The sequence below is a fragment of the Phoenix dactylifera genome, chromosome 17 (assembly GCF_009389715.1).
Source record: "Phoenix dactylifera cultivar Barhee BC4 chromosome 17, palm_55x_up_171113_PBpolish2nd_filt_p, whole genome shotgun sequence".
NCBI lineage: Eukaryota > Viridiplantae > Streptophyta > Magnoliopsida > Arecales > Arecaceae > Phoenix > Phoenix dactylifera.
The window spans coordinates 7730576-7746983 of record NC_052408.1 but is presented as its reverse complement, the minus strand read 5'-3'; the positions used below and the strand labels follow the sequence as shown (position 1 = coordinate 7746983).

At 36.2% G+C, this 16408-nt stretch overlaps 1 protein-coding gene across 1 annotated transcript; it reads right to left on the bottom strand.

The window, feature by feature from the left end:
* Positions 1–1437: 1437 nt before the first annotated feature.
* Positions 1438–2158, bottom strand: LOC103720687 (14 kDa proline-rich protein DC2.15-like). Its single transcript, XM_008810517.3, has one exon. It carries the CDS (start codon positions 2080–2082, stop codon positions 1702–1704), a length of 381 nt encoding a protein of 126 aa, XP_008808739.2. The 5' UTR covers positions 2083–2158; the 3' UTR covers positions 1438–1701.
* Positions 2159–16408: the final 14250 nt, after the last annotated feature.

Genomic DNA, 16408 nt, shown 5'->3' with positions numbered 1-16408 from the left:
GCAGAGGCCTATCCTTGTTTAGACAAAATCACTTCAACTAATATGCATCAATCTAACTCAACAATATCATGACATGGAAGCATGGGCTCTCCAGGTAGATGTTCTCTTTCCTGATCCAAATAATGCGATATTATTATAATAAATGTTCTGGAGATCGTCAGACAACAATTGTTCCATCCAACTACATGTAGTCATGGAGAGAACTTTTCCTTGTACAACTCTGATTTTCTTATTAAATTTCACATCTACCATAGGATGTTTACTGTTGCCATTTACGTTAACAAATAACGGCGTGTCATACGGACATAAGAACATTTGGATATATCAAGAATTCTAAAGCAAATGTCAAGACTGACAAATAAAATGTGTCCCCATGATATAGTTTGAGGCTTAATCACTCCAAAAGACCGTTAGGTAAGAAGCTCCACCCCATCAAAATCCCATGATGTGGCATCATTACGGGAAGGCTGCACCTCTGCAATCTGAAAACTAATCCCATCATAAGTATAGACATCATTATTCATGAAAGTATATGAAATTTGAATGGATGATCATGGATGCTGCAATTTTATCTCCAACCTATGTTTGTTTTGAAGTATAGAAATCAGTTGAATTCTTATGTATGGGCTCAAAGGACAAAAATTATCAACAATGAGAAGGCTTTAATTTTTGTATATTTTTGTTGATATTTAAATCATGATGAATGATGTGAATCATCAACATGAATGACCTATTATATATATATATATATATATATATATATATATATATATATATATATATATATATATATATAGGTTTTTTGCATGAATATCCTCCTAAATATCGAATTTTGGATGGATACCCTTCCAAAATTGATATTTGCATGTATACCTTCGTAAAATATTTATTTTGCTATTCTATCCCTTTTCTATCCTTGTTTTTGTATATGTACCCACGTCATCTAGTACCGTTAAAAAATTAACGGTTTCAAATTAAAATGGCTAAAATATTCTTAATAGGTAGATGTGTAAAAAGAAACATCTATAAGCCGATCGCAATGAAGGACAAAAAATTAATTTTAAAATTTTATTTTATTTTTAATTAAAATAAATATAATTTTTATTAATGATGTTAGAAGAACCGTTTTATTAAAAATATTTGTGCAAAAATAATGTTTTATGAGGATACAGAAATAAATATAAATTTGAAGAGGGTATTAATATAAATTTGAATTTTTAGAAGTTATTCATGCCCCAAAAAAAACCTTATATATATATATATATATATATATATATAATTACAATGACAACGCATATCTAACGATTTGCATCCTGCCAACCTCATATCCATCACTAAAAATCAAGGACTTCCGATTTGCCGGTCACGCCTGTATGTCTTCACATCAATCAGGTCACACCATGTCATATCCACAGTAGGTTCTCTTTTATAATAATAAGCACTGAATGGCAATCCACGTACTATTCAAACCTACGTTACATGCATGAAAGATACAACCCGAGTTTATTACATAAAAGGTTACAGCCTTGAGCACATAGCTTATGATCCCAAACCACCCACCAGTTCCTATATAACAAAAGCCACCATCAATCTTGCTACAGTACCCAGGTTATTGCAGAGATCTGGAATAACAACAAACCATATATACAGAGACGTGACAATAAGAGAAAGCAACGAGAACATGGAAAGAAAATAAGAGGCCTAAGCGCATTGGAAGCCAGATGGCACCTTCTTGCCACAATAGTTAACAAGCAGGCTAAGGTCGACTGGAATGTTGAGGTTTATGCCGAGGATGCTAGCCTTGATGGCGATGCAGAGGCACACGGCGACCTCGAGGTCGACGAGTCCTGATAACAAAGAGCAGCATGGCTCCTTTGGTGGTGTGCCAATCGTGATGTTGAGGAGGCCACCGAGGACATCGGCGCACACACCGAGCTTAAGGGCGTCGATCGGGCACTTGCCAGAGCTTGGGCTTGGGGTCGTGCCTGGTTTCGGAGGGCAGGAGCCGCAGGCACTAGCAAAGGTGAAGAGGAGGGAGTTAAAGATGAGGAAGAGAGCAAAAGCTGGGGTCTTGGAGGCCATATGTGGTGTAATTGAAACCAAGAAACCTGAGTGGGTACAATGCTTGTTTGGCAGGCGTTTGTGATGGGCTGTGTTGTTGGAGGGTGCATGTATTTATAGAGCGAGAAGAGTGAAGCGTACCTCTCCTTTTCTACTAGTTTAAGCTTTATTAATTAGAAATAAATAATAGTTTAGAATTCTAACTATGGTTACTTTCTTAAACTCGTGCGCGCGGTGGCATTTGTCGTGTATGCTGGCAGGAGGAGTAACCCCCCCCCCCCCCCCCCCCCCCCCGCGCCCTACCTTTTTTTTGTTGACATAAAGGGCTCGTTTGGTTCGCAGGAAAATGAGGGGGGAAAGTGTGGTCAACGGGAAAGTAATAAAATGCCTCTTGTTTGGTTGGAGTTTTCAAAGGAGAGAGATGGGAAAGTTGTATTCCCATGGGAATATGATTCCCACATTTCATGGGAAAGTCTTTCCCATGAGAAACATGGGAAAGTTACTTTCCCATGAGGTGGGAATCACTCCTTTTTTATTTTTTCCCAAAAAGACCCTTCAGCATTAAAGAAGCATTAAAGAGGCATTAAAGACCTAATTATTATTAAGGGCATAATAGGAATTATACATAACTTTCCTAGGAAAGTGGATGGTCAACCAAACATAAGCACTTTGGAAATTAGTCACTTTCCCATGGTTAACCAAACATGTCAAAAGTACTTTCCTAGGTATCCTCTTCCTAGGAATCTGATTCCCAGGAATCATATTCCTAGGAGGGAAAATACTTCCCGCGAACCAAACGAGCCCAAAGTACAATCTAGATGGCACGGCCCACCCCTAACAAGCAACCTTGTAATAGCGTGGGCCTGGTCTGGCCTGAGCTGGCTCTTTGGGTCTTTCAACATGCGCCTAGCACGTGCAACAGGGGAGGAAGACTCCTGATGGGAGTCATCTTTCTCTCCGAGTTCGTCAAGGAGGAGTCCTAAGGCTCGTCGGACTCCAATGAAAGCCTTACGACACGACCTATAAAAGGCCCTCTAGCTATCTCGACTCTCATCTCTGACCCACCGCCGATAAAAATCCTTGAAACTCTTTGATTTCCGTTAAGTGTGCAGGCGAGCCACCATCTAAACCTTGCTGGAGCCAAGGTAATACTCCCATCTTGTGTTTTTAATTCTTTTTCCCCACTTTCCGCAGCCTTAAGGTCGTCGACTCCAATCGAATAAGTGTCGGATTGTTGTCGGAATCTATAGAACCGAGAATCCCCTATTTTTGTATTTGTCGCTCCTCTATTTTGCTTTCATCCACGCTATCCACCATCGTCTTAATTGCCCTCATGGCATTCCCGAAGATTGAGCTCTCTTGGTAGTTACTTGTGACCACACAAAAGGATCCGATCGCTGGTCAGAGAACTGAGCTACCGGTCCTCTATTTTACTTTTTGTTTTCTTTCACGCCACCTCCACCATTGCCTTGTCGCCGTGGGTCGCCACCCACCGGCCACTACAAGCCCTCTCTACTGGCCTTCTCTTGCTACATTTTGAGAAAAAGAGAGAACTTTCCTTTGATTAGAGGAAGGAGGAAGTTCACTTTCTCTCTCCTTCCTCTTTTCTCTCTCCTCTCCTCTCCTCTCTTTCTCTCTCTTCTCCACTCTTTCTCTCTAGAAACCCTAGGGACCTATGGAGATCCAGATGTCTTGACGGCTTGGATGACCCTTGACCCTTAGAGGGGTCTTGGGTTCCCTGGATCTGCATTAGGTGGCCCTAGAAGGGATGCAGGTCAATGTTATACAACTCTAGGAGAGTTCTAGGTCGGCATTTTATGGTTCTATGAGAAGGTTCGAGTTGACCTTGCTATGATCATCTAATATAATCCATAAATGTATAATCATTTGATTATGAGATATAGCCCTGTAGGTAAGCAATCGGTTAGGCAAAAAGGTGTTAAGCAGGACACTTTGTCCCTAAGTTCATAGATCGAGGACTAGATCAATATTTGCTATACTTGAGTCTAAGATCGATAGAGGTAAAAATTTTCGAACTTCAATCACATATAATTTAAGCTATTTTGTGCATCGGTGATTTTGCATTGCATGGTATATGATGACTTCTTATTATATACTTATTTGTTAAGTATATATATATTTTTATGAATTTATGTATTATATATTATTGATCTTGATTTATGTGGACATTGATATATACTTGCGTGTATCAAATTTTGTTGAAGTGTTTGATCCTAAATTATATTTACATAATGAGCATGTAATTGAATTATGAGTTGTGGTGCTCTAGACTAGCTACGTTGTTGATGCTCCATCACAGGCCAAAAATATGATACTATTGTTGCCCTGCCCTAAATAATATACTAGGTCTGAGATGAACAAAATTCATACAATATCAATCCACTAACATTAGATCATTAACTAGTTCAATTACAAATTTTTTGATGTCTATCAGTATCAGCAAAATGAAAGAAATAGGTAACTAACTAATGACTAGCTGCACGAACTCTACATCCCTTCCATTCGAAACTATACCTCCTATGAGTTTGGAAAAAAGTAAGAAGAATATGAGCTTTTTCAGCCCAATAAGAATTCCAAATCTTTACACCATAAGTAATAAAAAAATAATCAATTAGCAATACCAGATAAAATGAATATCATATTAATACTCGAAAAGCTTGTACAAATAACATGCACATAAGTTCTAATAATCATCTTTTCAGAGAAGCATATTTATACTTATATATATCTCAAATGTAATCAATTGTTCAACAACAGTTTCTTATGTCATGTTATCCATTTCTCATTAACTTGTTTTTCATATTTTTTATCAATTAACTTTCGACTTTGAACTAACCAAGAACATGACTCAGTCAAGACTGATAAAATTTCTTTTCACGCATAACCCATGGAGGCTATCCTATGCATAAGCTTGTAGAGGTACGCATAAGTCCATGGAAGCTATTCTACACATAAGCTCGTAGAGACTATCTCACGTATAAACTTGTGGAGGTTATCCTACACGTAAGCTCATAGAGGCTATACCACGTGTAAGCTCGTGGATGCTGTCCCATGCATAAGCTCGTAGAGGCTATCCCACACATAAGCTCGCAGAAGCTATCCCACGGATAAGCTTGTAGAGGCTTATCCTATACATAAGCTCGTAGAGGCTATCCTACATGTAAGCCCGTAGAGGCTATCATATGCATAAGCTCATAGATGTTATCCCATGACGAGATTAGTCCAAACCATATCTTATCTGTTTGATTTATATGTTACAATAAAATTTTCTCAAATTCAAGATATTTTTCTCAAATTCAAGATATTTTTGTTTACATGTGTCTCCCTCTCAGAGTGCCTACTCACAAAATTTTGATATAAAGAATTATGACACAGAAAATCATGACATCTTGAAACTTGATCCTTTCCATCTATAATTCATAGCAGGTTCTCTTGATCTCCTTTAAAATACATAATTCTCCAAAATTAATTGCTTCTGATGAATTCCATACAAAAATCATAATCGGCTTAACAGAAATAGGAGAAAACTTTAGCATCAAATGCTCTTCATAATCTACGATCCTCTTTCTTCTCTAAACTTCACCCGTGATTTAATAATTAGACTTTTATTCTATAAAATCCTCAAGCCTTTTCAAATAGATAGATTAACAATGTTAGAGCTACAAATATGAGATCTATGCCAAAACATTCCTTCTCCAAGCTTAACCACATAACCATCAATCCATTAATGCTAATTTTGAAATGCCCAAAAATTCTCTTAAGAGTTGTCAACAATGGAAGAACCCATTGGTAAAAATTGAATAGCTACCTTTGGTAGCCAAAGAATCATGATATACTCCTTTCCTAACTCAGATTTTTTATAATAATACCTTTCGGGTCACAGTATTATTATGTCTAACCAGTTTCAAAATAACTCAAACCACCATACTTTTGTTGCACACTCTGATCTAACCCATCAAATACTCTAAGGCCGCTAATAATTTCTGACTAAAATATCACTTTACACTAAGATTAAAAAAATTCAAAATTCAAATTTTCAAGTAAAACTAGAGCATAACAGAATCTCTAGGTCTCTTTGTTCTCAATTTGTGTAGAGTATACTTTTCATAACTAACTCTCAAGCCATTAGTCAAGTTTAAGGTCACTACATGATCTCCACAATTTTTTTAGAACGTAAAATATCTATATTTAATTTGAAGTGGATCAACTTTGGATTCTCTTAATAATTTGATTAGACAATCTAGATCGATCTTCCTTCCAAAAGGATTTGCTTCAAATTCAATAAGTTAGAAGCCTTTGAGCCAGTATCACTATGAGTAGAAATAACTCTATTAACCTCCAAATCTTTTTTCATCAAGATTTTTAATATCTATCAGCAATGCTATATGTGATAACTCATGAAAGCATCTAAACTCAATGGGATATTTTACTAGTAGCTTCATCAATAATGACAAAAGATCCCTACTCAAATTATAAACCTAAACTTGAGTTTGAATTAATACATCCAATAGTCTTCAACAATTATGAGAAAGATCTAGCTAGCAGTCCCATCCAAACATACAAAATTCAAGTTACTAGAATTTCCCACCAATATGCATATTCTATGGCCTTAAAAATTAAATTAAATCCACCAATAGAAATAAGGAATTCTAAGAGCCGAGTCACGAACCTTAGTAATGAAATAGTCTTGCATCCAAGTACATCATGACCAGGGCATTTGTTATCTAGAAAAAGCTAAGCAGTCCAAACCAGTCACCAAATTGGTTCCAGTTTGATAGGCCGATCCTCACCAATGGCTGATATACACCTAAATCACAATGACTTCCAATGTATCGCCCCTTCCCACTTGTCAAAGTACTACATAGTAGTATCTCTGTAGTTTTGCGACGTGTATCTTGGAGAATGTCATATTCTTCTAGTTCAATCACTTGGTCAGTGTGATGCAACAAATTAAGTACCAATATGAAAAAATATTAGAATGTAGCACTGGTTAGTACTTTGTAGTCTATCACTCTACCCTCCTTTGAACAGGTCGGTCATTTCAAGCTAGGAACGCACTGCAGCGTGAAGATGGTGAAGATAGTGGACAATGTCACCAACTGTCTTCAATAATTGTACTTGGATTATATATATGGAAACTATAACATCCATTCTACATGCCAAAAAATCCAGGTTCAGTTTATACAAAGTCCTTATGAGGCCCACCTTGACCCTGTACAATAGAATAGATAGTGGGGGAAAACTTAACAACCATAATTCCCTTCATATGTCTTGACTATAAAAAGGGAATTCTATATGGACGAAGGAGCATGCACCACCTAATTATTAATTTGGTGCTTGAAAGCGAATGTGTGTCACGGGAGTCCACACTGCATACCTCATATCATTGAATGCTGATCAAGGAGGACTATATCCTACTGGACTCCAGTGTCATCTGTTGTCTTAATCCGTTATTTTCTTTTGAGATATCGAGCGTCCTGATATACGTCATAGCTATTCTTGCTTTCCCGCACTGTCACCTTGTTTATACTTTAGTTAAAGTCTGGTTAAGCCATGGTTAAATTAACCTCTGAGACGTCACTCTCTATGGATGCTTTGGTTGTTGCTTTGAAATGAATCAGAAGCATACCATGGATTCCTTGTCTTGATCATTTGACTTATTCCTCGTGGCCATGGCAATGCTTTCTCTCAGGGAGGAAAAGGCCATCAACAAGCCATGCCCATGGATGGAATGAGCAATTCAACTTATGGGGAGGAGAACAAATCAACGAATGAATTTAGTAATTAGGATTCCTTTTGAAGAAAAAGTTAGGATAATATCAATATGACAAGTATGTTATCCTTTGATACGAAGTATTTTGGTGATATAGCTGATAGTTTTTAGCTAAGCTAGTTGGCATTTCTCTCATTGAGTAGTTCACTTAAAATCATGGTGGTGGCAATCCCACCATATTTCTTCAGAAAGAAAAGAAAAGTATATTTTGGAGACATCTTTAATTGGGTCCAAGTTGTTGGAATTGGAAGGCTTTCAAAAATGATGATATCCTTCTCCATGAAAAGGAAACATTTTGAGAAATTAAGCATAAAATTTTTAATTGTAGTTTTAACCTTTTTTTTTTGTATCACGGTATATCAATCAGCTAGGAGTCAATCCAGCTATGATGTTTTTCACATCTCTTTGCAATCTTTGCTAGCTAATTATCTTGATCATTTTTATCTTCCTATGGTAAAAATTGGACAATAAAACATTTTATTGTGCTCGATCAACATATCTATATAAAGCAAAGTGAGCCACATAATCCCAAAACTCGATCAAGGACCTAGAATCAATGTTATCGACAAGCCAAAATGTTGCCATGTGACTAACATTAACTAGAAAATATTACACCTCTTGCCCCATTTTCTGAATTCGGATCCTTTGTAGTACATATTTTGCACCACTAAGAGTTGTACAGCCCTCAATAGCCACCATGTCCTCCAATTATAGAGATGAAAACCTAATTATTAGTTGGATCAAATCCACCGTGGATCAATCCAACCAAAAAGCAACACATGTAACAAAAATCCCTTTTTCCTTCTCTTTTTTATTTTTATGTGTAATAACAACACACGTTAAGATGAATTTAATCCCTCTTCCCTTCTTTTTCTTCTTTTTTATGAGTATAAAGCAACATGCACTAGAACGAATTATTGGTGGTCCACGGTGGATCCAGTCAAACTAATAATTCCTCCTCAAAACATAGCATATTGTTTTGGGTGCCAAATATGACAGGTTGTAATGGGATGTCTAACATCCGTCTCTGTGATCAGATAACCCCCATTTCCTATGCCAATATGGTGCATGTTGTATAGTTAAAGCTGATGTTTACCCTTCAATTGCAACCCATCCATGGTGTATTTCACCAATCCCTGATTGCCATGCAAGACCAAGAAAGAGCGAAGAATGGAGCAAGGAGTGGTAGAAGTACTCATATTAATAAGTAGACTTTCGTTGTATGTTACTCTTGTAGGCAGGGATGCATACTAGCTGGGTTTCAGCTGACGATGTCCAAATATTGTTTTATAGAATTTACCCAATGATCCAATGTAGGCTGTGAAACTAACACTTTGTTCATTTATATCCTAACTTGTAAAGATGAGCGAATTAGATTTGAGTAAATTCTGCAAGAATATCCAATAAGCCTGCTATAATAGTAGCTTGATGCACCCTCTTTTAATTCCTAGAAGGAAGCTATTATTCCAGAAGCCTCGGTTATTCGTCATTCTCCTTTGGTTAGAAGGAACAAATCCAGGAGTTAATTTTCTTGTAATACTTTTGGAAGTGAGGGTATATCTTTCATACTACCGCTTCCAAAATTCTATAGTCCTCTTCATATCTAACTATTTGGTAACATGTGATTTGTCATGTCTAAAGGTCCATTGGATGAATCTATATGTGCCCCAATTCTTTGACCTATTTGAGGATAGCTCAAAAGGTATATATTAACTACATAATTAATTATCTTAAAATATGTAACAAATTCACTAATACTTTTTTTAACTGAATTATTATAATAATTATAACAAACACATAATAACTATATACCATCAAACGAACATATATAATTATAATAATATCATAAACACATAACAAATAACGATAAGTTATCATAAGTACATAATAAACATACAATAACTACATAATAAATTATAATAAACATATAACAAACTAATGATTTCTTTTCTTTTGGTAGCAGTTTAGAGTTTATGGCTAGAGTGAGTATCATGTGCATGGGTCTTGCCTTCCTTGCTCTTGGACGTTTGTTTGCTCTTGAATTACATAAGTTCACTTCTCTTAGTCTTTGGTTATTGTATGCTCTTGGTCTATGTAAGTTCAGTTCTTTTAGCTTTTGGTAACATTATAGCAGCTACAGTCTATTGCTGTTGAGCAACCCTTAGCACCCATTTTTTTCTTGGTGGTGGCCAAATAAGCAAAATATAATATCATTTTGGATGTCAAGATGGATAACATTGTAAAATTTCCCAGAGACTTACATATTGTTAGCTTAGCTGTACATTAGCTGTAAAGGTGGCTGTACATGAGCTGTATGTTACTATATCAAATAATGCGATTTTAAAATATTATCCTCTTTTTTACTATTTGGTTGTTGTATGATCTGTTTCAATAGGAATTATCATTATTCATCTTTCTTTCTTTTTTGAATATCCATGAGTTTTAAAACAATAAATTTTGCTATCAAGAATGATGCTAAGAAATATCAATGTTACTTTGTGACATTATCCATTATTTCCGGTTAATAGTGATTAATATTTTTTGAGCTTAGAAAACCAAGCCAAAGGCTGAAAGAGGCAAATAAAGGATGTTGTGTGTGTATATATACATAGGCACGGTATTATTAAACATGAGAGCGATATGCTTTTTCAGATTATATTTATCAAATTTTCTGACTAAAATTAATTTCTCTCTTCACAAATATCTCCAAAAAAAAAAAGATAAAACTGAAAAATTAAATATGTAATCCATGTGCAATTCTATTTATATCTTGGCTAGCTCTATCTGATTTTGATAAACATTTCAACCTAGATAAAATTTAAGAAAATCTTTTCCAAATACTTTTTCAATTTAAAATAGACAAAAACATGATTACTGCTCCTCTAATCCACACTTGTTATCTCGTTTATACTTGAACCCCCTAAAACCTTTTAATTAATTTATTTTTCTAAATGCGCACATGGTCCAGTTAGCTAGTATCATAATGAAAACCATTTTTTCGCCCTGATTCTTTCTATCTTTTGTTGTCTTTCTATTTTTTTTTCTCTTGATAGATCATGGGATCAGGGTGACTGGAGAAAGAATGTTAGGATCGAACTCAATGGCCTACAAATGGTGTAAAATTAAAAGATAGAACTCTTGATAGAAGAACTAATTTTATTTGCAGCTATCGTACAGGGAGGAAAGGACTTTGTAGATCCAATTCCTAACTTCATCATTCCAAAAAAAATACTCGAAGAAAAGATATCTAAAGAAAACTTAAGGCTTTGTTCTACCAAATAAAATAAACTAAAATAAAAAAAATAAAAGGCTTTTGTAGAAATGGTAGAAGGCACGAAGGCCAATATCAATGGATAGACCCAGCTAAAAGTTTGGCAATTGGCAGATATCTAACATTTGCTATACTCTTTTATAGTCCATACAAAACAAGCCCATGCACATTAGGTCTCCCAACCCCACATGCAGTGATTAGGGCCATGACATTGTTATGATTGAGTCCAACAGACTCTGATTGGACCCAAAACTTGAATCAAACACTTGTTCTTTTCTCTTTTTTGTTTCAGGTAGAAGGGGGGAACTCCGGTATCAATCTCTCAAACTCAAAATTCCCATGGCATCGGCAAACACGCGAGCAGGAACATAAAATAGAAACTTAGTTCTGAATCCCCTTCTATTCAGAACCCAGGTATCATGGAATTTTGCAGTGACATACCGACGAGGAGAGGAAAGGAGGAAATTAATGATGGTGGTTAGGGTTTTAGCCCAATTGCTTGTCTGTAATCTGCAAATTCTAGTACATATCATTGATAGAAAGTAGAGTACTGGCTCTTTGCTATCACTCCCTCTGTTTTCCCAAAAAAAAAAGAGTGAAAGCAAGAGCATAGACTCTATTTTTCATCATAATATTTACAATATTTAATAAATCACAAAAATAAATGAAAGTAAAAGGCTTAGAATCCTATTTTGTAAATTCTTTGTTGTCTATTATTTTATTCAAGAGATTGAGATGAGTTGGTTCAAAAAAATCCTTTCTTCTCTTTTGATTGGATCAAATTGGTGCCAGAGTATGAGATTCTTCTTTTGTGAAGCTCTAGTGCATGGTACAAGTCTGCAGGCAGTACATTTAGATAGAAGAAAAACTTTTAATATTCAAAATTTATTGAAGGACAAAAGCGAGAATGGCTTCTACCTCGACAAATGATGATGTGCAGTTTTGCCTCGGTTAGTTAGGGAAGAAGATCATATAATTCACAAAACTTATGATTCAGCTACTGCATTCAGCTCCAAAATTTTCAACTGTTGTTATAAAATTTATCTCCCATCTAGGGACAATGAGAAATTTGTCCTACTGATGCTAAGAAAAGATGGATATTTCGTAGAAGAATATCAATTCAATTAACAAGCTATGAGGTTCAGCCATGCGATGAGCAAATAGGTATTCTTCTAACTCTAGTTTTAATATAATAGGAGCTAGATTCAATAGACAAGATGAGCTTTGATCTAGAAAAATAATTTGATCCACTATAGACCAATCTACTGCGTTAGATAGGTTTGGACAAGCATTGAGAGCAAAATCATCAACATTTAAGGCTTGGTGGAGTACTGAGATTCTAGAAAGCCATGACTTCTAGTTAAGAAAAAAATTATCGATGTGGCCAAAAACAAAATTGGTGTTCGAGTCAAGATCTAATTCTCGTTCCAAATTTATTTTTTTGAAATATTTTTACTATTTTGTACTTTGTTTCCTCCTTTGATTAGAAAAGAATTCCAATTTGATTTGGGCTGGACTTCACTGGCACAGAAAGAGCGAAGTTTTATCTTCTTTTAAGTAGAAGAAGGATCCAACACAGTTAAAGAGAGTAGATCTTTTTCAGAATAGTAGAGAACTTAAAATTCTTCTCCTATTTTAGCTAGAATAAGAATATAACTCAAATAAGGAGGTCCTTATTAGTATAAATAGAGACTATATACCATGATTTTAGAGAACGCGAATAAAAGGAATGAAAGCAAAGATTATAGACCCTACTTTGCATCTATGATATGTACCGCAAGTTATGGATCATGAAAAAATTATTAAAAGTAAACAGCTTAAAGCTCCACTTTTTAAATTTTTTATTTTTATTACTTTATTCGAAATATTAAATTGAGCAGGTTAAAGAAAATCCTTCTTTTTTCTGATCATATCAAATTGTCCTATAAATTATAATCTCACTAATAAATTTATTCCTACGCATTGCGTGCCAACAATGTATCTTAAAAACACATATTAATATATTGAAACTTGTTTAGCTTGCTTCCTAATGTAATTATCATGATGTGGACAGAGTGCCACAAAGGCGATGGCACAAGATATCGTGGCACCTACCATCCCTACGTTTGTAACTCAAGTGTCATAGATTGGACCAACTCCATTAATGAGGCTAATGCGACCATTAACCTACCACATTGAGGAGACAAGCTGGTTTTTTGATATATTTGCTGCCCAACTATTAGTTTTAGTCTCATATTGCACACAATATGTACTGCTTAATTGCAACAACACCATAATGCACATGCAGGAGAGCTAAGCAATTATTCTCCCTTGCACCACAATTTCAATTGCAAGCATCTCGAAAGGCAGGCAAATAAATGCCTCCATGATGTAAAAGCCTTCATAACTACCTTATATTGTTGGATTTGAAGCACAATATTATATGGTTGTTAACCTAAAAAGTTCAATCTTATTGACCACCAACCTCATACATAACATAGACACAACCTGTCATGATAATATTATAGTTTAACCTTGATTGCATGCACCCTTTCTGCACCACAACCATGCATACAAATACATTAACCGAAAGCAGTGGCAACGATCGCAGCCCTCGCCTCCAAGGAACCAGTCAATTTCGAAATCAATGATCTCGTTCATGCTGCCTCATATATAATCGTCACCACAAATGCTTCTATGTTAGTCAATTGAATTCATTTATTTTTCCTTAGGAAAGAAAGGTCATCATCTATTTATTTATCATCGAAACAAATTTTAGCCTCTTATTTATCAAGGTGACCACAGAGCTAGATCTAGGGTTCCCATCCTAGAAGTGGCGGATAAGCCCAGCCGGGTCAACCCCAGGGAATGGGTTAGTATTGATAGGTCCCTTAAAATTCCATAATGACATCCTAAGGATTCCAATGAGACAAGGCTTGAGTTGAATTGATGATGGATGTAGGTGTATGAGAAAACCTTCTTGCGTGTCATCAGGGCATAAAACAGCCTAGCTAGCATCCCTTTCTATGTCTATATCCTCTCTCTCATCCATTATAGAGTAATAAATAGTGGTTAGCACGAGCGTCTCTTTCATTGGCTATTGTCAATTGATATGGCACATTAGTCCTCTTATGATCACTTTGTCTTCCCTTGTCTCCTTCATTGTATCTTGGGACGGTCATGAGAGCTGCCATCTGCAATGTTGGACTTTACAATAATTGTACCAAAATTTGTAACAGCCTAGCTAGGTGGCACTTTTCTCTTTTCACAAAAATAATGATATAACAACAAAGAAGAGAGACAAACCCTAGTTATCACTCCAAGTTAGGGCATAAGTAATTTGGATTATGGGTGATGGAACCCCCCAAATGTGGAGTTTTGAATGGGTTGGTGGGGTTTCACTAGGGTTGCCTTGCGAACATGATTGTGTTGACATGAGAGGCTTGGGGAAGTGGAACATGTCATTTTTTTTTTTTTTATTTCAAGCGCATGGAGTGTAGTGGTGCCCATTGCAAACGTTACTTGACGCTTGGGTCTCTCATGTGACAGAAATTTTCCAACTATAGAGTAGTTCTAGGGATCTAGCTAGGTTTCCTTCATTGTTGCATGATCTGGCATGGTTGAGGAAAGTCGAGCTAGAATAGTTCCTTCGTGGTGCATCACTATGGTGGATTCATCTAGGTGAATCAAGCAAAGGTTTTTTACTCTCTTCGTCAGCTTCTTTTTCTGACTTTGGTGGTTGTACTCACATGCATGTTGTGTGAGGCACCGTTGTACTCGGGAAAAAGAAAAAAACTAGGATAGTCGACAAAAGCATGAATAGAAAAGTAAAAGTAAGTTGTTTTAATGTAGATAGCAGCAAGTTGGGCCAATATGAAAAGCAAAATATGGAGGTGGGTTCGCAAGAAGAGTCTTTTGTTGTCCATGGCATTTCAAGTCAGGAGAGGCTGAAGATTGGGCAACGGTCTAGTGATAAGGGTAACTAGGCTCAAAATTTATAAAGTGAATTTTCAAATATCTTTTTTTTTTCTCATCGATATATATATACATACACAGCACGAGCACACATGCGCGCGCGCACACACATATATATAGAGAGGGGGGGGGGTTCCTACAAAGTCAGCAACGTAAATGTGAGAGGTTTCAAAACCACTTATGCGTGCAAGTCATCAGTGAGCAACTTGTTGATGCTGTCAATGATGAAGTAGTTTAAACACTTGCCATGTTGTAAGGATTCTCAAAAACTCAAAGAAAATTCTTTTTGAGAATAAAAATTTAAAGAACTTAAACATGCAAACCCAGAAGATTAATTAGGAACCTGCTAGAATGACGGGATGTCATTTGTAGAGAGAGGCTACTTCATTTTAATGCAAACATAGACAGATGCACCATTTTTGGGCTTGATTGGAGCTAGATCACAAATCTTACTCTTAGATGCCTCACAATATTGTGCACCACCACGTATACAACTTGACCTAGATTTGATCTTAGTCATCTATTCACTACACTAAAGCTTTGTGTGTATCATGAGCCGAGCACTAATCTACAAGTCAAACCTCATTTAAACAAAGGTGAGAACCTTTTTTTTCCCCCACGATATGGGTGCAGAGAGAATTTTTCTTTTTGAGTTAACACAAATGCAACACTAGACAAACAAAAAGGAAAAAGGTTGCATGTGTTATCCATGCATTGAATGTCCGGGCCTCCCACAGTCCCTCTTTTGCTTAGGACCAAAGAAATAGAGATTATTAATCGACAGATGCAACCATCAAAATTTAGCACCTATTCCTCAATTCTCAAAGAAAAAGTAGAGAGCATTTCTTAAGGACGAGTCTACTTTTCTTATTAGGTTTCTATTGGACAGGACTTGGATTTCTTTCCCAAAAGGCAAGGCTGAAGAGAGAGCTGAACGATTCATGAGAAGATCTTTCATGCGGAAGGCAGGCTTTTTCTAATTGGGCAGTGCTATTTGATGCTCGCTGCCACCTATCAATGTCTTAAAGCCAAAAATTCCTCAGATGCAAGGCAAGTGATGAGAAGGGCATCTTTGGGCTCGATCGTTCCAAACTCATTAGCAATCCATGAGGTGCTCGTTGCTTCGGGAAGCATCCCATGCCTTAATGAGAAAAATGGAAACAGAAAATGTCATATCTTGTCCTACATTGTGATCTTTCTATTATAATGTTTTTCTGCCTGATGGGGAATAAAGAGGGTGGGTTTTGCAAGCTTTAGAAGAAGCCTAAACCACCTACTGAAAGGCTACTTGAAGGAGCTGTACTCACTTGAGAGTTGAGATGTATCAA